This window comes from Quercus robur, chromosome 9 (genome assembly GCF_932294415.1).
Source record: "Quercus robur chromosome 9, dhQueRobu3.1, whole genome shotgun sequence".
NCBI classification, from domain to species: domain Eukaryota; kingdom Viridiplantae; phylum Streptophyta; class Magnoliopsida; order Fagales; family Fagaceae; genus Quercus; species Quercus robur.
In genome coordinates, this window is record NC_065542.1 from 45,187,084 (window position 1) to 45,208,607 (window position 21,524).

General features: G+C 35.7%; 1 protein-coding gene across 1 annotated transcript; it reads left to right on the forward strand.

Moving 5' to 3' along the window:
- The first annotated feature begins 4,501 nt into the window (after positions 1 to 4,501).
- Positions 4,502 to 12,655, forward strand: LOC126698638 (WD repeat-containing protein WDS homolog). Its single transcript, XM_050396009.1, has 4 exons — positions 4,502 to 6,066; positions 7,478 to 7,579; positions 11,571 to 12,206; positions 12,292 to 12,655. The coding sequence occupies exons 1-4, from the start codon at positions 5,413 to 5,415 to the stop codon at positions 12,475 to 12,477; spliced, it is 1,578 nt and encodes a 525-aa protein (XP_050251966.1). The 5' UTR covers positions 4,502 to 5,412; the 3' UTR covers positions 12,478 to 12,655.
- The last annotated feature ends 8,869 nt before the right edge of the window (positions 12,656 to 21,524 follow it).

Below are 21,524 nucleotides of genomic sequence, written 5' to 3' on the forward strand. Positions count from 1 at the left end.
GTCTGGGTAGGCTACGTGTTATTTTCAATGAGTTAACAAAAAAGCTAACAGTATATGACAAGGTTTGGTAAAGTTTTTTATAAGAAAAGAAAAAATAATATTAGTGATGGATAACAAATGATAATTTTCTGAAATGAAAATTTAAAATTTTTTGTGTTATTACCTATCAGTTATGTATTATTTCAGCGCAAAATAAAAAATAAAAAAATAAAAAAAAGATTTGTGTGTGCATTGTATGCATTATCAATATGGGAGAGGATTTACTAAACTTTTATATGTGGTAATTGTTGTATATGAGATTAGGCAACAGTCAAAGAAAAGTGAAGTATTCAATGGTCATGCACAATACACATAACCAGCTTAACCTATGATTTATTGTTACTTCTTTTTTATTATCACTTTATCTTATATGCAGTAATTGCTACATATAAGATTATAGCATATAAGGTTGCTGCAATGAAATTCCATGGGATGTTTCAAAATTCCAATCGGTCTATGCAATGAAATTGAGACCATGATTAAAAAATTTTGGTGGGGACAACGTGGAGATCGAAGGAAGATACATTGGGTCAAGTGGGATGAGTTGATTAAAGCCAAAGGAGTGGGTGGCATGGGCTTTAGAGACTTAGCAAAATTCAATGACTCTCTATTAGCAAAGCAAGCGTGGAGGCTCTTGCATAATCATAACTCCCTTTTCTACAAAGTGTTCAAGGCGCGGTTTTTTCCAAATTCAACCATTATGGAGGCCAAGGAATCAAGGATGGGGTCTTATGCTTGGAGGAGCATACTTGTAGGGAGGGATGTCATTCGAAGGGGTGCTAGATGGAGAGTCGGTGATGGAAAAAAAATTCGAATTTGGCAAGATCATTGGCTGCCAAGAAAACATCCACCACAAGTACTTTCTTCTCCCTTGACAGATTTTGAAAACTCTAGAGTTGATATTCTTATAGACCCAAGTACGAGGAGGTGGGATGAAGAGATGATACACGGTCTGTTCAGTGCAGAGGAGGCAGATCTAATCAAGACCATCCCCTTAAGTAGTGGAGCTTCCGAAGATATCCTATATTGGCCTCACTCAAGCAATGGTCACTATAGTTGCAAGACCGGTTATAAATTCTTAAAAATGGATGAGGAGCTGCCTGCTGCACCACAAGTAGCCGTAAATGAAGAGAAGAAACTGTGGAATGGAATATGGTCACTCCGAGTTCCCCCCAAGGTGAAAACACTGCTTTGGCGTGCATGCCGTGAAGCTATGCCGACAAAGAAGGCTCTATTCCGTCGAACTATTGCAACGGACTCAGACTGTGTTAGATGTCACGGCCATGTTGAAGATTCATTGCATGCTATGTGGTCCTGCCCAGAACTAGACACGGTGTGGTCGGACTTGGAGCTTTGGAATTTCAGGTGTGATGTTCAGTTCATGACCTTCAAGGAGCTGCTGTCGTGGTTAATTGCAAACAACCATCAAACAGAGGTCTTTGCTGTAACGGCTTGGACAATCTGGAATCAGCGGAACCGGGTTCGTCTCAACCAACCGGCGGACTCACTTCACCAAATCCCTCAGATTTCAAAGTCTTGGCTAGCCGAATATAAAGCTCGGCAACTTCCTGTGACTATTCCAGTGCAGCAGAACCGGAATACCAGAACTCTTTGGAGGCCACCACCATCGGAGCTTTTCAAAATAAATTTCGATGGCGCCGTCTTCAAACATGAAAAGAAGTCTGGCATTGGAGTTGTTATAAGAGATCACCAGGGCTCTGTTATTGCCTCATGCTCAAAACCGGTGCACCAGGAGCTAGGCAGTGAGGATGTTGAGGCAACGGCTGCGGCATGGGCTCTGTTTTTTGCTTTGGACGTGGGGGTGAAAAGGGTAGTACTTGAGGGTGATTCTTTGTCTGTTATCAAAGGGTTAATGGGGGAAGGAAGGCTGCTAACTCCAATGGGATTGATCATTGAGGAGGCCAAACATTTATCTAGACATTTTGAAGAATTACATTACTCTCATGTTAAGAGGGATTGTAATATTTTAGCTCATAATCTGGCTAGACATGCCGCTGGCATTCCGGATTTATTAGTTTGGATGGAGGATATTCCTTCACATTTTCATGATGTACTTCAAGCCGATTTATTAGGCTTATCTGAATAAAAGTATGTTACGTGTCTTTCTCAAAAAAAAAAAAAAAAAAAAGGTTGCTGCATATCGTCCCCTATTATGATACACCACTCCCACACAATTTTGTTGCAACTTTGGTCTCGATGAAGTGGCACACACAAGTGGTCAACTGAATCAAATTTTACATGACCCATTACCATTTTTAAAACAAATAGTAAGAAGAATTGTAACACAAGAATTGTCCTCTTTCAAAAACTCTCTTATAATATGTATATATGAATATTATACGAATGGACTGGCCCACATGGATTGAAACATCAAAATAATATATTGGATGTGTTTAGAGCATTTTATTGCATTGGTCTTCCACATGTCACTGTCATCCCAGCCTCCCTGCTAAACGTGACGCCCCGTTTCCACATGTTGCTGGCGCTACCAGGCCAAACACAAATAAAAAGAGGTAGAGAGGTGTTTTTTAAGGGTAGCATGTGGATGGTTGGTAGGGACAGCAACTTGAGCTTTTTGGCTAGAAAATTGGACGAAGAAAGGGCCTATTCGTCATCTGATTCAAGGCCCCTTAAACTCAGGAAGCATCTCAATGCGAAGTCAAGGATGTTATGTTGGACACGGGTTGGGACTGGAACAAAATACCCTTTGATCTTCCTGAAGATATTAAGTAGATGATCCAAACCACTCCTATTTCAATGACAGGTAGAGGTAGCGACAGATTAGCATGGGTGGATGATCCAAAAGGCAACTTTGACTTAAGGAGTGCCTATAGTATTGCAGTGGGTGCTGCTCCCAGCCAAACCTTTACTGTCAGTTGGATATGGAAGTCTAAAACCCTGCCTCGAATCAGAACGTTTTTGTGGAAATGTGCTCATGACAGTATTAGAGTGAAGTATTGCCTTCTGCAAAGAGGGGTGGTTGATGATGATATTTGTCCCATTTGTCCAAGAGATCCAGAAACAGTGCTGCATGCTCTCAGAGATTGGTCTCGGGTTAAGGCTGTTTGGATCCATTTGGAAGTCAAGCTGACGAATCAAGGCTTTTGGTTGACTAACTTGCAAGAGTGGCTTAATGTGAATGGGAAGATTAATAGCAGCTAATGCCCATTCTTCACACCCCAACAAGTGACTCTCTTTAACGAGTTATTATTGGGTACTTCGAGAATATACTTTTTTTTTCTCTCACATAAAGGTGAGTTCCACTCATCATAAGGTTCACCCTATGTGAGAGGGAGGAAATATACTATTAGAGTATCTAATAAATTTTCCTCTTTAACAAGGGTTTGGTTGCTGTGATGATTTTCCATATAAAAAAGTTTTTTTTTTTTTTTTTTTTTTTGCTTTTGAGAATCTAAGAAAAAAATATATATATATATATATATTTGGATAGGGATTTAGGGTCTGTTTGGATACTGTTTATTGTTGAAAACTGAAAACACTATAGCGAAATAATTTTTAAATGTGTGAATAATGCCGTGAGACCCAGTTTTAAAGTTAGATTTACGTTTTTTCGTACTTGCGGGTCCTTTGAACAGTACACTGGACCTAACCAAAAAAATATGTACGCGCGAAATGTTGGGTTTTGCGGGTATCCAAACTCACACTAAGATTATGTGCAATACATTATGATTATATGTGATAGTTTTTAATAGTTGAGATTATGTATCAAAAAAATAATTGAGATTAAGAGTTTAAAAAAGTAATAAAAAAAAAGTTAAAAAGTAAAAATTGTTGTTAGAATTTTTTTTTTTTTAAATTAAAAAAAAAGGAGTAATTGCATGCGGTGCAATACCGGTCTATCCATGGCATGCGGTATCCAAGAAGTGGCTTTGTGCAAAATATTTAACTTTGAAGCATTTATAAAATAGAGAGTCATGTTCATGTAAGAGTTGCCATAACAATGCCAAATTGAATGCTTTGACATCACCGAAAGCTTATATCTCCTTTTGCTTTAGGAAAATATAGAATAAAATTCACCTTTACTTAATAATAGTGTGTAAATTAGTAAAGTTTCAAAAGTTTACGTGACACAATATAGATTGAGATCGCATATAATATCTAGAGTATTGCATCACATGCATTTACTGTCATTCTTCTCACAAAAATTTTTACTCCTTTACTTTTTAAAATTTTTTTATTTAAGAGTTGAAATTAAAAGCTGATTTTCTTTACTCTCAACCCACCATCCCCTAAAAGTTACCATAATTTTTTAGTAGAGTTGTGGTATGCTTTTGTGTTAAAACCTCTTTCCTTCTCCCTTGTGTGTGTTTGTTTCTCAAAAAAAAAAAAAAAAAAACCCTTAGCTATTAAAAGCTTTTTTAGGTTGAGAGAGAAACCAAAAAAAGGAAAATGCTTAATTTGAGACAGAATTTCACTGAAAAATGGTTATTTTGCAAAAATGGAAAACGACAGCGTGTTGAAGGATTTGCTTGCCTCGCAGTTTCTCCACTAGATTTCGAATCTATCACAATTTGCTAGTTTCCATCCCAAACCATCACTCACACAAAACCACCATTTTCTTCCCCAACGACCACATTTTTGACACTGCAAATCCCATTAAAGCTTCTGTGTTGCTCACTCTCTCTCTCTCTCCACCATTTCTACTAACTCATACCTCTCTCTCCTCCTCAGTAGAACTTATTTTCTCCATTTCTGCCCACAAAGCTCTTCTGGGTCATAAACGCTTTTTGCTCTTATCCGCTTTTACGTACATGGGTCAGTGCACTATATTTTCTGTTATTCACTAGCGGTTTTTGGATATTAACCGTTTTGGGATTCTGGGTTTTTGTTCCTTAGTTTTCCCAATAGTTTTTAGGTATATGGGGGTCGTTCTGTTATAGGTTTGTTCGGTGCTTTTGAGGTTTAACGAACTTTTGGTTTTTTTTTTTTTTTTTTTTTTTGAGTTTAGAGCTTCTGTATTGTCAATATGAAAAATTGGGTTATTTTTGTTTAGGGTTTATCAGGCTTTACAAGTTTGTTGCTTCATAATTTCGAGGTTTTGGGTTGTACCAAATGTTGCATTTATACTCAATACTAAGCTTTTGATTCAAATTTTTATTCTTTTGGTTTTGGGTATTTGGCTTCTTATTCGTTCTACCTCATTTGGTATCTACTTTGAGCTCTTGGGAAATTGGTTTCCTGGAAAATTAGTTCTCAGACTTGAGTGGAAAATTTACTTCTTTTTGCTTTGGGGTCAATTTCAATGCAACAAATTCATGGCTGGTGGAGGAAACGGGAGTTTTTGAGTATGAAAAGCAAGGAAGTTCTCCTAATAAAACCTGCAGCAACCCCATGTTAATGGAGAATTCGTCGACGGTGCTTGGCTCGAAAGGCCTGATAAGGAAGCATGAGTTTGTAAGAATCATAATTCAGTGCTTATATTCATTAGGATACAGAAATTCTGCGTCGTGTTTGGAATCAGAATCTGGAATTTCATACAAATCCATGGATTTTGAATTGCTTGAATCACAGTTGCTTAGCGGGAACTGGGATGGTTGCATTGATACCCTTATTGCAATCAAGGATTTGATGGATGAGACAAGAGCCTCGGCTTTGTTTCTTGTATTCAAACAGTGTTTATTGGAGTGCTTGAATCGAGGGGATGATGCTATGGCTTTAGCTGTTTTACGAAAAGAGGTTTCTGCGTCAAGGTTGGGCAAAGATAAGGCTCAAAAACTTGCTCGGACTATCCTATCCTTTAAGGATGTCCAGTTTGGTGAAATAGAAGATAATGTTGTTCGAGAGCTGCGAAAAAAGTTGTTGGCAGAGTTGGAAAAATTGCTTCCTCCACCAACTATGCTGCCTGAAAGAAGGTTGGAACATCTTGTTGAAACTGCTGTTACTGCCCAAATTGATTCTTGTATGTATCACAATACACTGGATGCAGTTTCACTTTATGAGGACCATTGCTGTGGTAGGGTTCAGATCCCCACGGAGACTGTTCAGGTGTGCTTTGGTGCCAATAAAATTGTTACTGCCTAGATTTTTTGAGTTTTTTTGTTTTGTTTTTTGGTCTTTTCCCATAGTATATTTTGAGACATATTTAAGTTATTGGGAAAATTGTGTTTATTTGATCTTCTTGCCAATAGCTATACCGAAATTGAATTTAGGGACATGATCATTGCATACACAATTTCAAAAAATGGACTGTAGTCATATGCATTGCGTAGTTTAAATCTGTTGAATGACAAGTTCTTCAAACAGGTGTATCAGTCAACATTTGCATATTTTAAACCTATCTGAGTATGCAATGATTTTGTTATGATAGAAAATGTTTTGAGACCTGTGAGATGACATGAATCTTAAATGCATATGATACCAGCAGAATTTTTAAAATGATATATTTCCTTTTAGATATTATTTTTGGTTTATAAAAAAAAAAAAAAAAACTTTTTAGTAAGAGAGGGCTTGGCCTTCAATGTGATGAAAACCTAAAATGTATTTGATTTCAGTTTATTGTGGTTAGCAAATGCAAATAATACCAGCAGTATAGATAATAGCAATGCAGTTTCTGAACTCAAAGATATGTAGTTAATCTTTGGACTTGGAGTGAGGATGCAACCCAAAAGTGGACAACAGTTTAACTTGCTATAACCAGTTTTCAAACAACACAATGAAATACAAAGGATCCTGTGCAACATAAAAATTCAAAGCATAGCATTCTCTTGACCTTGATGTCATCTTTGGTATGCTGTATTTTATAAGCACTAGTTAGTAACCCATGTAATATACTCCAAATTTTAACAAAATAGGAAATTTTTTTCTATTTTATTTTTTTTATATAAATTTGAAAATTGATAATTACGGTAGTTATGAATGGGCATTTATTATAATTTTTTTTTGCATATGGAACTATTTATTCAATCTTTGATGTGGTGTGATTCAAATGGAGGGTCTAAATATAGAAATAGAATTTAGACTCAATTAATATATATATTTATATATATTAAAATAATGACGCGTAAAATTGTGAGGCCACAAAAGCTTATGTGGCATAGTATTAGGTCAACCAAAAGTCAAACTTCGGTTATAAAACTATATTAAAGAAGTTGGCATTGTTTTTTCTTCTAAGCTTAGTTGGGTTCTGATAACATAGTTGAACCCCTCCCCCCCCCCAAAAAAAAAATTAAAATTAAAAACTTGGTAAAAATGGGCAATACCCTGTCAATGCATTTCTCATACTCTTCAATTAGTCAGGCTATTTACCTAGGTAATGATTATGAGAACTGCTTTCATTTATATTAAATATGAATTCTATTCAATTGTGAATCCATGAAGAATAAACATGACATCTTCTTTTAATTGCTCACATATTTTGCTAGCCTGTACATGTGACATTTGTTTGCCACTGATGCAGATTTTGAAGGAGCATAAGAATGAAGTTTGGTTTGTACAATTTTCTAATAATGGGGACTACTTAGCCTCTTCATCAAGTGATTGCACAGCCATCATATGGCAGGTACTGTTCAAATTATATATCATAGCATTATGTATTAGCAGTACTAATTTAAGTCTGAAATTGCATTCTTATTCTTCTCAGAAGTTATCTTGTCAATTATGACATTTTATTGTGATTAATTATTCTAGAGGGCATTTAATGCTTTTTGCATTTTGGGATCCTAATTTTTTTTCTTAAATTTTTAAAATTTAAAATGGCAGGAAACAAATACGTAATCTCTAGTCAATAGTACTAACTCGTTGATACAATCAACATTATAGGCTTGCCATAAAAATAAAAAACTCTATAAAGAGATTTTTTTTTTAGAGAACATAGAAATTAAAATTTAGAAAGAAAAAATGGTTTTACTTTCTCCATGCATATGTCTTGGAGAACTCATGGGTGTGGTTTGTGGCGGAGTATTAATAAAGGGTGGGAAAGCTTCTCTAAGCATTTTTCCTTTGTTGTGGGTGATGGTACTTAGATTCGTTTTTGGCATGATAGATGGGTTGGGGTTGATCCCCATAAAATCTTCTACCCTAAGTTATATGTGATTTCGGCGGATAAGGAAGCTTGTATTTCTAATGTTGTGAGTCATCAAGAGGGGGATGATGTTAGATTTTGGAACCTAAGATTTTATAGGGATTTCGAAGACTGGGAGCTTGCTGCTTCTTTTCTCTTCTTGATTTTATTCAAGCTCATCTTCCACCTGGAGTAGGCAGCGATTCTTTGTGTTGGAGTCTTAATGGAAATGGTAAGGTGGATACCCATTCCTTTTACAATGAGTTAAGGACGACTCCCAAATCTATCTTCCCTTGGAAGGGCATTTGGAAAGAAAAGGTTCCCAAAAGGGTGGCTTTTTTTTTTCTATGGACGGCAACTCATGATCACATTCTTACATTGGATAATCTCATACTTAGAGGTCGTCCTTTGGCAAATCGGTGTTGTATGTGCCGGTGCAGTGGGGAATCTATGCATCATCTCTTTATTCACTGTCATGTGGTGAATTCTTTATGGGTTTTTATGCTTCAGGTTTTCGGTATTCAGTGGGTCTTGCCTAGCTCTGTGGCAGAATTATTATTTTGTTGGAATCATTGGCTTGGGAAACATGATTCAGATATTTGGAATTTAATTCCAGGATGTTTGATGTGGATTGTATGGATGGAGCGTAATCATCAGTCCTTTGAAGATTCTGAGAAGTATTTGGTTGAGTTAATAGGCCTGTGCCAGAGAAGTCTTTTTGATTGGTCTCAATGCTGGGGTTTTACAGAATGTTCTTCTATTGTTCAGTTTTTTTCTTCTCTTAGTTTAGTCTCTTCATTGTTTTCTGTGGTGTTCTGCTTTGTGCTTTGCTGTGTTCATTCTCATGACCACATTGTATGTTCTGCCGAAGAACATTGTTTCTCTTCTCTCTGCATGGTGGAATTGGTTAGGGAGTCACACTTCAAATGTGTGGAATATGGTTCCAGCGTGTCTTATGTGGTTAATTTGGAAGGAGCGCAATGCCCGAACTTTTGAGGATATTGAGAGACTTGTAGATTGTGTGAAGTCTTTGCTGCTTAGGACTTTGTTTGAGTGGTCTCGTATTTGGGGGTTTACGCATTGTCATTCTTTGTTTGATTTTCTTAATTCTGTTAGTCTTTCTTTTTGATTGGTTTGTATTTTTTTCAGTGCAGTGAATTTACTATCGTAAATCCATTGTACTTCTATTATCAATAAATTTGTTATTACCTATCAAAAAAAAAAATGTTTCGTTTTCCTTTTTCATCAATAATAATTCATGTATTACCTATCAAAAAAAAAAAAAAAAAGAGTATGTCTAGGTAGCATAATTAAGGGTTGCCATCCGGGAGTGATTTGCAAACTAGATATTGAAAATTCATGTGATCATATCAACTAGGATTGCTTGCTATATTTATTAGGGAGAATGACTTTTTGGTGAAAAGTGGAGAAGTTGTTTTTTTTACCATTGTTGGTGTTTCTGATTTGATCAATGGAAGTCCTTTACCGTGTGTTTAGTGCATCATTTATGGCCAGGATTTTAAATTTACTATTTACAAATCCCAAGTTTGGCCAAGCCTGATGTGGAATTTTCAAAGGGATTTAAAGGTGGGATTTGGGGATCACAAATCCTGCCTCTAAATCCTGTCAAAACAAATGTTATTTTATAATTCCATATTAACTACCATTGAATGGTTTCCTCTCTTCTTGTGCTAATGGCAGACCGCTTGTGAAGTCAAAATTGGTCTTCTCTCACCTTCCCTGCTCTGAAAATTGAAGAGAACAAAAGATAAAGGGCCCGTTTGGTAATGTTGTTCTAATAACGTTGTTTAAGTGTTGTGACAAAAAGGCAAGCATAGTTTTGCCACATGGGGTATGGTAGTGAAATAGTGCACAGTGCACATACTGTGATGCTGCTGCAAGCAGAGTTTTAGTATTAACAGCAAAGTGTTATAAGATAAGTGCTGTGAAATTATTGGCGTTAGCAACAAATTCAAAGGCCATAAATGTGACATGTGTATGGTATTGAAATAGCGCTCTGAGATTTTCTAGAAACAATACATTCAAGCTATCATTACCCAAACAATGAATTTTGTAAATACTGGGATTTTAAATCATGGGAGTTTAAATACTTTCATTTATCAAATTTTGAGTAAATAGTAAATACTTCACCCAAACACAGGCTTAGGTTTCTTCAAAAGCTCTACTTATAAAATAAAAAAAAAGGTTTCTTGAAAAGCCCCAGGGATTGAGGGTGATCCTTTATTGCATTACCCTTTATTTTTCTCATTGAGATTTTAAGCAGAATTGTTGTCAAAATTGTGGAGGGTCATTACATTTTAGGCTTTCAAGTGGGAGATGCTGCTTGGGGTACTATTCAAGATTCTCATTTGTTATTTGCTAGTGATACAATTTTATTTTAGTACATCTCACAGTGGTGAGTTGCATCTAGTTATTGATCTTAGTCTGCCAATCAATAATCTAGAACAATTTATTAGCCAGTTAGAATGCCTAGGTGGAGTTTGTTCCTAAGTTCATCATGTTCGTAATTCTCTCACTGGTGAGATGCATCCACTTATTGATCTTAGTTTGCATATCAATAATCCAGAACAATTTATCAGCCTGTTAGAAATATATGTAGGTATTATAGCCATGCATTTCCGAGAATATAAACAACAATGCATGAAGTCAAAAGATTTTATGCAGTTTGATTCTGCTGTTAAGGGAGGTGGGTTTCTCTTGGTTTCATTGTCTCTGTATTTAGTAATAAACCTGTCAAACTAAAGCTATCTTGTTCGTGGAAAATAAACTGTAGCAAAACATGTTTCTGATTTTTCCTCTGTTTGGTACAACATCAAATTTTGGAAAATGTTTCTTGATGAAGAGAAAAACTTAGCATAAAATCTGAAAAAGAACTTATACCTTTCAAATTTGCTTTCCTGAATGAGATTCCACCAGCACCAGCCATCTCTTAGCTGATCTGTGATCAAACCTCCATTGATACTCAAATCACTCCAGGTTCATCAACATGGGTTGGATTCCATAACTATAAGTTGCAATGACAAACAAGCATTGCAACTATTTTTTTTTGGTGGTGGTTGTTTTCTCCGGAACAGATATGGTGGAAGTCAAACCTTTTTCTCTTCCTCCCCCCCAGGCACCTATGTTGAACCGAAATTCTGCCATACTAAGTCAATCCTCTGGGAATAAATTTTTATGTTTAATTTTGAGAACACAAACAAGCAGATTAAAAAATGTTATAAAAAAAAAAAAAAAAACCTAACATAGTAGAAACATAGATCAATGAAGCCTACGGTTTATTTTGATCACAACAATTTTGTCAGTTTGCTCGAGTTTCTTGATGTGTTTTTCTTAAGCACTCATTTGCCCAAAAAAAAAAAAAAAAGGAAAAAATACTGTCATATAGAAGCTCTAACTGTCATGCAGGTTCCTATTCTTTAATTTTAAGGCACATGAAGCTCTAACTGTACCACCAAAATTCTTGTGCTAGGTGCTGCAAGATGGTAAATTAATGTTGCTGCATACTCTACGAAGCCATCAAAATCCTGTATCCTTTGTAGCATGGAGCCCTGATGACACAAAGCTGCTGACATGTGGAAATGTGGAAGTCCTTAAGCTATGGGATGTAGAAACAGGAACATGCAAGCATACTTTTGGAGATGATGGCTTCATTGTCAGCTCATGCGCTTGGTTTCCCGACTCAAAGAGACTTGTTTGTGGCAGTTCTGACCCTGAAAAAGGCATCTATATGTGGGATTGTGATGGCAACGAGATAAAAGCATGGAAGGGGATGAGAATGCCCAAGATTTTAGATTTGGCAGTGACACCAGATGGGGAAAATCTGATCAGTATATTCTCAGATAAAGAAATCCGGATATTAAATTTAGGAACAAGTACTGAGCGGGTTATATCAGAGGAGCACCCAATCACGTCACTTTCAGTTTCCGGAGATAGTAAGTTTTTTATGGTGAACCTTAATAGCCAAGAGATTCATATGTGGGATGTTGCTGGGAAATGGGATTCACCATTGAAATACATGGGCCACAAGCAACACAAGTATGTGATACGGTCTTGCTTTGGTGGGTTGAATAGCTCATTTATTGCTAGTGGTAGTGAGAATTCACAGGTATGCTCGTAAAATAACTAAATGTGCAAGCTTAGAAATCACAATTCTTTGATCTGGAATCTAAAGTTTGTTTTCCAAATAGCAGGTTTACATCTGGAATCGGCGAGACACTAGGCCAATTGAGGTTTTGTCTGGGCATGATAAGACCGTGAATAGTGTCAGCTGGAATCCTAGGAGACCTCAAATGTTGGCATCTGCAAGTGATGACCAAACTATCCGTATATGGGGACCTAGCCTATCCAAGAAGATTCAGGCTAATAAACTCAATTGAACAGACCAGATTGTTCAATTTTAAGCCAGTGTATATAGCGTATATATTCTTTTCAATAGCTTATTCGTTCATGGGTTTGTAATAAATTTTGGTGCACGTCTACATTTGTAGATTCCATTTCTTGTGGTTGTCCTTTTCTATTGCATTTGTTAAGATGTTGGAGTCGGGTTCCCCAGCTTGTGCTCATGTTTTAACCCACCACACCATAGGCCTTGTCCACCAACTCTGAATTTTGGTCCAAGCACCATCCTGTGGAGGGCTAGACCATTGCCAAACCTAGCCATGCAGCCCACAACATGAGCACTACCTAATGCATATGGCTCCATGCTTTGTCAAGCATTCCACAACCAAGTCACATTATACCCTCATCGATCTAATATGTCTTACACTCGAGTGGTCTACTGTAGCCTAGCCTTGCACACAAGTGGCATACCCATTGCACCACAACTTGCCCATGGCCAAGCCCATGCAAGGATAGCAGGACAATCCAACACATGCTACACTCAACATATACACCCGCATGTAATTACTAATAATATAAATACATTTATTATTTATATTAATTACTTTAAGTGTTCATAAATTATTTAAGTATAATGAAATTTCAATATTATATTTTATTAAGATTTATATGAGAAAGAATTAATTTAAAATGTGATATTTTTGCTCAAATTTAGTTGCTTTTGAAACATTTGAAACAAAGTCAAACAAAAGAAATAATAATAATAATAATAATAATAATAATCAAAATCAAAATTAAAATCAAAATATTATAAAAAAATTATTAAAAAATCTTTGCATTTTTATTTTATCAAAACAATATATGCATTCTTCAGTAGGCATGAAACATGTCTATATATCAATTATTATATCATGCAAATTTTAAATTTTAAAACACATATCGTATGATCAAATCAGACTCTTATTATCATTCAATTTTGTCTATAAAATAAAACACTAAAGTTTACAAATTTTTATCAGAAAAATTATTAAAATATTAGAGAAAATTAATAACAACTGCATGTTGTGCAAGAAATCAGGCTTTCATGGAGTGTCGATTAAAATCATAAAAAGTAGATCTCAATCCTCCTCTATTCAATCCTAAATGTAAAATTTTTATTACAAATTATTCTAACATAGAAATTATGAATATAGACCACTTCACTACCCACCTTAATTTTATTACATGGACATTTTCATAAGAAACAACTATTGTTAAAAAAATAATTTTAAAATTAAAATTCATTTTAACCACGTAATTTATGAATATAGAACACTTTCCTAGCAATCTTAATTTTAGTACATGGACATTTTGGCAAGAATAGAACTAGTTAGAGCTCATGGGCATTTTGGTAAGAATAGAACAAGTTAGAAGCAACAATCCCTAGATGGGCAACTTGGCTTCTGTAATACTAAATTGTCCCATTTGATAACTTCATGTATCTTATGGGTTTAATAAGAAATTACATGTCCTTTAATATTGGTTAATGGAAGAGGGGCTTTACAAATACCATGATAGTTTCATCATTGGATCCTCATGGCGATGGATGGGGTTTAGTAAGGCTTGCTCCCTTAAGCCATTTGGACATCTTGGGATGAAATGACAAATGTTTTTGGGAGCTTGTCATCATTGATTAGCATGTCAAAGAGTTTCTCTTTGTGGGTAAATTCTATATAAACTCTATGCTAACTTGCCCCTGCCTTGATTAACACATTAACCTTCCTTCTACTTCCTCTTTTTATCTCTTCTGTCATTTGGTTGCTAGGTATTGAGGATTAAGGTTACTATTTTTGAGTTAATGAATACATGCTCAGGGGTGGCACCAAATGTTGTTCAGGGTTGTCACATGACCACAATGACTTAATTTTTTTTTAATATACCTTAAAAAAATTGAATTTTAAATTAATATGGGTCTTTAATCACCCTAAAAAAAAAAATAACTTGACCACCCTAAAAAAACTTGAACACCTTAAATAACAATTTGTGCCCATTAAGAATTAAATTCAACCTCTTCAAAATTTTGGTCCGTTGAATGTTGAACCAAAAAATTGTGAGAAATGCTATGTTCACAACACTTTTATAATAAATCTTAAATAGCAGATTGTTACTAGTAGACAAAAAAAAAAAAAAAATTCAATGGTATGTTCAAATTAGAAGTAGAACTAGTAAAATCTTGTCATCTAAGCTTTGTTGTGTAAATATTGTAAAAATGTTGTGGACGTAACACTTTTCAAAAATTGTCCAAATAAACAAATTAGCCTAAAAGCCCAAATCAAAGTTTAATTGTAATTTTTTAAATTGTGTTTTCAAATGGCATATTTTAAAATTGCTATTTTTTTTTTAAATGCACACTTTTCAAATAGCTGATAGTGCTTGCTTTAGTTTTTATTTGAATCTGTTGGATTTATGTGATACATTTTTTCAAAAAGATAATGCATTTTGTTTATATTGTTACTTATTTAGGCAATATGTTGGTAATTCAATGGGAGATCAATAGTTTAATGATTGCTTAATTTATACATTAAAAAAGATGTATCTAATAATATTGAAAGTGAAGCCATCATATAATACAACGATTTCAAAATATGAAAACTTGTGAAGGAAATTTTAAAATTTTATGTATTTGCGCTTTTTTTTTTTTTTTTTTTTTTTTTTGTGGTGATGTTAATATATTCAAGGAGTATATGCTAAAAAGTAGAGGACAGTCCTCCTTTATTCAAATCTAAAAATTTCTTTTATTGTGAAAAAGAAAAAAAGTTTAAATAAAAACTCAATTTAACTAGTTAATTAAATTAACCTTAAAAAAAAAAAAAAAAAAAATCTAACCCCATAACTTATGAATATAGTCCCCTTTACTACCAACTTTAATCCTACTATATTGGCATTTATAGCATTCTCTTCAATACACATATAATACCACGGGCCCATCTCAATACCATGGGCCCATCTCATCTGACTTTCTTTGGGCCTCAACCATGTGAGTCCTCTTTTGTTCCGATTGAATCGTGTGTGCCTGCTCTAACTGAATCACGTGCTGCTCAAAACTCCTCACGGGGATCGGGCTCTAATGTTAGAAGAGTCATGTGTTACCCATGATTCCATTAGGGCTCCTCATCCTTCAAACCTGCGTATCCTTCCAACATGGACTCGAAAACTCAAACCTGTAATATCCAGTATTAGTACATGGGTGGAGCAAATTTCAAGAACAAAGCGTGATTCATCGTCCATTGCTGACTAGCCAGATTTGTCTTCTAAACGTTATCAAGTCCTTCAAGGTGATGGAGGCGCATCATATGTATTGGTGGAGGCTGATAATCAGCCCCGCCAACAATAATGAGTTGCATAACATGGAACTGTTATGGGCTTAAAAATTTACGTATAGGTAGAGAGGTTGTAGAGATAATACAGACAAAAGATCCCTCTGTAGTGTTTTTAACTGAGACACTGACAGATGAGGTAAGGCTAAAGATTGTTAAACGAAACATAGACTTTGAGCACCAGTGGGTGGTTCCTAGGGAAGGCAGAGGAAGTGGTTTATAGTCCTTTAGATTAATTTGACAGTTGAAGCTTCAAGGAAGTATTATATTGATGCGATCATTGACAAGAACATAGAGAATGCATGGCGATTGACAGGTTTTTATGGGGAACCCAAGACAGCAAGAAGAATTGAAGCATGGAATAAACTTGGGTCTCTTAACTCTCAACCCGATATTCCATGGTTGTGTGTAGGCGACTTCAACGAAATCACTAGACAAGATGAAAAGGTTGGTAGTGCAACGAAATCACTAGACAACCAAATGCAGTTGTTTCAAGATGAAATCAATGAACACAGATTTATGGATTTGGGCTATGTGGGCCCAAAAATTGGATGGAGTAGGCACTTTGAAAATGGAAAATCAATTTGGGAAAGATGGGATAGAGGTTTGGTGACAAACAATTGGTTTTTGAAATTTCTCGGGTCTCGGGTATATCACTTACAATGTGACTCATCTGACCATTGTCCCCTCCTTGTTACCTTTGCAAATTTAATTCCTCCATCGAATAAGAAGCTTTTCAGATTTGAGGAGATGTGGCTTTTAAATTCTAGATGTGAGGAAATAGTTCGATTGGCGAGGAATAGTATCGGTGGAGTAGGAATTGAGGCAGACTTAGTAGCAAAGGTGGACAAATGTGGTAGGGATTTGGCTTGGTGGAACCAAAATGTTTTTGGGAATGTAAGAAAAGAGCTAGACCATTTGAAGTAGCTGCTGGTCCAGGCTGAATCGGTTGCAGTACTTAGTGGCAATAATCATCAAGTTCGACAATTAAAGGCGGACATTAATGTGCTTTTGGACTAAGAAGCTATGATGTGGGCACAACGATCACACTTTTTGTGGGTGAGAAATGGAGATAGGAATACAAACTAATTCCATTTTTGGGCAAGTAAGAGATATGGAAGGAATCTAATTGTGGGTATTAGAGATGAGCAGGATGTATGGCGAGAACAACTGGAAGAAATTGCCATTGTAATAATAAATTATTACAAGGATCTCTTTTCCTCATCCAGGTGGGCTGATTCCACAAATGTGTTGGCATGTGTACCAAGTGCCATTATTGATGAGATGAATGCTTCTCTTTGTTGTGACTTTGTTGAAAGTGAAGTATATGTTGCAATAAATCAGATGGCAACTCTCAAAGCATATGGTTCGGATGGGATGCCACCACTTTTTTACCAACATTTTTGGGGTACAGTTGACCATGATGTGACATCTTCCATTTTGTCTTAGGTAAATTCAAGTACCCTACTGTTAGCTCTAAATCATACATTTATTACTCTTATCCCTAAGACAAATTCTCCAGATTATGTACACTAGTTTCGCCTTATTAGCCTATGTAATGTGTTATACAAAAATTTTTCCAAAGTGCTTGCCAATAGATTGAAAAAATTACTTCCCACTATTATTACAGAGCACCAATTTGCTTTTACGAAGAATAGATTGATCTTTGATAATATTCTTGTGGCTTTCAAGACCTTACATTGTATGAAAAAGCAAAATTCTGGCTCACATGCTTTTATGGCACTTAAATTCAATATGGGCAAAGCATATGACTGTGTTGAATGGTTTTTTCTTGAGAAGCTTATGAGGAAGATGGACTTTAATGAAATGTGGATCAACCTTATTATCCTGTGTGTGAAGTCGTCACTTACTCGGTTTTAGTGAATGGTGAACCTTGTGGCATGATCCATCCCACCAGAGGAATAAGACAAGATGACCCTTTATCCCCCTTTCTTTTCCTGCTCTGCACTGAAGGGCTGAATAGGCTGATCAAACAAGCTGATTTGAATGGGGATATTCATGGATTCTCCCTTTGTAGGAGGAGTCCAAAGCTAACACATCTTTTTTTTGCAGGGCAACTTTGGAGGAGTGTGGCATAGTCTTGGAGATTTTGGATATGTATGAGGGAGCTTCAGGCCAAAAAGTGAATAGGAGTAAGACAGCTCTATTTTTAGTAAAACCACTGCTGCTAATGTTAGATCACAAATTAAAGAAGCATTGGGTGTATCAGAGATAATGCATTATGAAAGATATTTGGGACTTCCATAGCTTATTGGTAAAGGTAAGAAAGCAAGTTTCAATTATATAAAGGAAAGGGTGTGACGAAAACTTCAAGGATGGGAGGGGAAGCTACTCTCTCAAGCAAGTAGAAATTTTGATTAAATCTGTTATTTAGGCTATTCCTACCTACACTATGGGTTGTTTCAATACAACTTCTTTTTTCTACAATCTTTAAAGCCAGATTTTCCCCTAATACCTCTATTATGGAAGCAGCTGATTCTAGGATGGGTTCATGTGCATGGAAAAACATCTTTAAAGGTAGAGATGTCCTACAACGTGGTGCTTGTTGGTGGGTAAGCAATGGTGAAAAAATAAAAAATTGGCAACATCATTGGTTGCCAAGGAAGCATCCTCTACACCCATGGAATCCTTTGAAAATTCAACTCTGGATTTACTTATTGACCCAAATACAAGACAATTGATTGATGAATTGGTTGATATATTATTTGCACTTGATGAAGCTGAAATCATCAAGAAAATGCCACTAGCACGAGTTACTGCTGAGGATAGTGATTTGGCCCTACTCACATGGTGGAAAGTACAATTGCAAGTCTGGTTACAAGTTTCTAAAGGAGGAATCGGATTTGCTTTCTTCACAGCAACCTTCATGCCATGATAAGCATCTTTGGAGAGGGAAATGGTCCCTGCATGTGCTACAAAAAATGAAGAACTTACTATGTTGAGCTTGTCAAAATGCCATGCTAACAAAGGAGAACTTTGTGTGACGTACCATCATTGAAGACCCACCGTGTGACCATTGCCTTGGTACCTCAGAAAATCCACACCATGTGTTATGGTCATGTAAGGAACTTGATATCACTTGGGTTGACTTGGAGCTATGGGGTTTTCGAAGCTCAATCCAATTTCAAAATTTCAAGGAAGCTCTCTCATGGATTATCGGCCAAGGACAATATCATGACCTGTTTGCTGCCACAGTTTGGGTTATTTGGTCTCAACGAAACAATGGCCGACTCTATAAACCAGAATGCGCACTCCATCAGGTACCCCAAATTGCTAGAGACATTGGTAGAGTTTTGGGCTGGTCAGATTACCCCAATAGCTCAGTTCCATTCATCAGTTCGCCACAACTGTTGATGGAAAGCACCACCGCCGGAGCTTGTGAAGATAAACTACGACAGAATAATTTTTCCTAACTTCTACAAGGCTGGGATAATTGTAGTTATTAAAGACAACTAGGGATCGATTCTTGTTCAAAAAAACTACCAAGGGCCTTCAGTGGAGAGGAGATCAAAGCATTGGTAGGGGCTTTTGCTCTTTCTTTTGCGTCGGACATTGGCTTCTCAAGAGCTGTGCTTAAAGGAGATTCATGGACAGTGTATAGAGCTTTGATGGGTGATGATTTCTCATTGGTAAGGGTCATCAAATAGCCCATGGCTCACGACCCGACCTAGAAACCCGGTAGCCCATCGGGGTAATGGGCGGCCCAGCCCATTGTTATTGAGGCCCATGGGTAGCCCACTAGCCCACTTGATTAGGCCGTGGGCTAGTTTTTATGCCCATGGGCACTCGGAGGGCTAGCCCAGTATCCCAGCCCATTGGTCCAACTTGTTGCCCAATCCAATAACTTAGAATATATAACAAAAATATATAGGAGATATATGAAGGATTGATCTTGAGATATTGTAGAGAAATTTCTTAAGAGAACTCTTCCAACCACTAAGATACTTAAAGTAATTGTGCTAAACTTAGTTTATTAAATATATATATTTTTCTAGTAGTCTAGCAAATTTGAATTAATGATTTTATATTTTTTTTATTAAAGATAAAAATAAAAAACTATTTGAAGCCTTAATAAAAATAAATAAATAAGTTTCCATCAACAAAACAAAAAATTAAATTGATTTGACTGTAATAAAAAAAAATTGTAATTAAGTATTAAATTCTTTGATTCTTTCCTTTAAAAAAAATAGATTGATTATTCCCTTATAAAAATGATTCTTTCTTTATAAAAATAACTAGTCGCTAACCCGTGCGATGCACGGGATAGTTAAACAAAATTTATACATATTCACTTTTATTGGTACAATCATTTGAAAATAATTCTAACTAATACCAAAATGTAAGATTCACATTGACTTACTATTTAAAGTAGACTTCTGAAGAATTTACACATATTGTGCAATTGAGCCTTAATTTCTCATCAACAATAAAAACATGGAAATTCAAAACATGGAAAGAAAATAAAAATTACAACAATTAATTTCATTATCTTTCATGCTATACTTTGTAACTATACGGAATTAAGTCAACTTAATTTAAGTAATTGTAATAAAATTGGCTTCTACTATTCTCTATTCTATAGAGATATGAACATATTGGATTTCTCAAACAATTACCGGTATTGCAATAAAATGATTTATTATTGAAAATAAGAAACAAAGAAAATCTGTCTATAGCTTAAGAAACACAATATACTAAAATTAAAGAGATAAAATTTTTGGAGGACAAAATATTATAGATAATTTTAGAAACAGATTATACACTTAAAAGGGTTAGTAATTTATAGCACTTACCCCCCACTATTAGTATACAGATACCAAGTGCAGTCGTCGTAACCCTTTGAAAGAACCTTCCCCAATTGGACCCTATAAAAAAAAAAAAAAAAAAAAAAAAAAACGCTCAATTAACAAAATTGATCCAAAAGGGTCTAAAAAGCACACAAAATCAATTCAAAAAACAAAAATATGAGACAAAGTAATTACTTTCCGCTGCCAATGAAATCGTCTTTTGTATTACTGTTCCAAACTGCAACACTTATCTCTCTAAGGCCTTCAATTAACGAAAACACAAACTTCTCTTGGAATACCGGAGTATTATGACCATTTATACACACACACACACACACACACACACAAAACAAAATTAGCATAACTCACTATAACTCTATAGAAGCCCCAAAAACATAAAGAGAAATTAAAGGGGTTGAATTTGATATTTACGTTTGGAAAGAGAGAGTTTGCAGAAGCTGTGACTTTATATTTCTTAATTTGAGAGAGGGATAAGGTTGCTAGGGTTTTGAGGTGTTATAATGTTTTTATTTTTATTTTTTATTTTTTAAATATTGTGCTGACGTGGAAAATTGTGGTGCCAGCAGAAGCTTCGGTTTTATATATATATATATATATATATAGATAAAATAATATGCTAACACAATCCCATTGATATCCCATTAGGCCCAACCTAGTAGCCTAGCCTGTTTTAGACAAAATGGGCATTGCCCATGGGCAAGGTCGTTGGGTTGGGGTTTTCTCTTTCGGCCAAACCCGATCCGGCCTATTAACTAGTTAATAGCCCATTATGCCCAGCCCATTGTGCTCTTGGGCCAAGTAAAAATGGGCCGGGCCAGCCCGACCTGGCCCATTGATGACCCTTACTCATTGGCTTCGTTTGGTTTATTTGATTGAAGATGCGAAGTTTGAGGCACAAAA

Bases quoted from the DNA above. Each gene is read 5' to 3' on its own strand.
- LOC126698638 (XM_050396009.1), top strand. From the start codon at position 5,413: ATGTTAATGGAGAATTCGTCGACGGTGCTTGGCTCGAAAGGCCTGATA. The intron at 7,580-11,570 runs GTACTGTTCAAA...TTCTTGTGCTAG, and splicing joins GCACAGCCATCATATGGCAG to GTGCTGCAAGATGGTAAATT. The intron at 12,207-12,291 runs GTATGCTCGTAA...TCCAAATAGCAG, and splicing joins GTGGTAGTGAGAATTCACAG to GTTTACATCTGGAATCGGCG.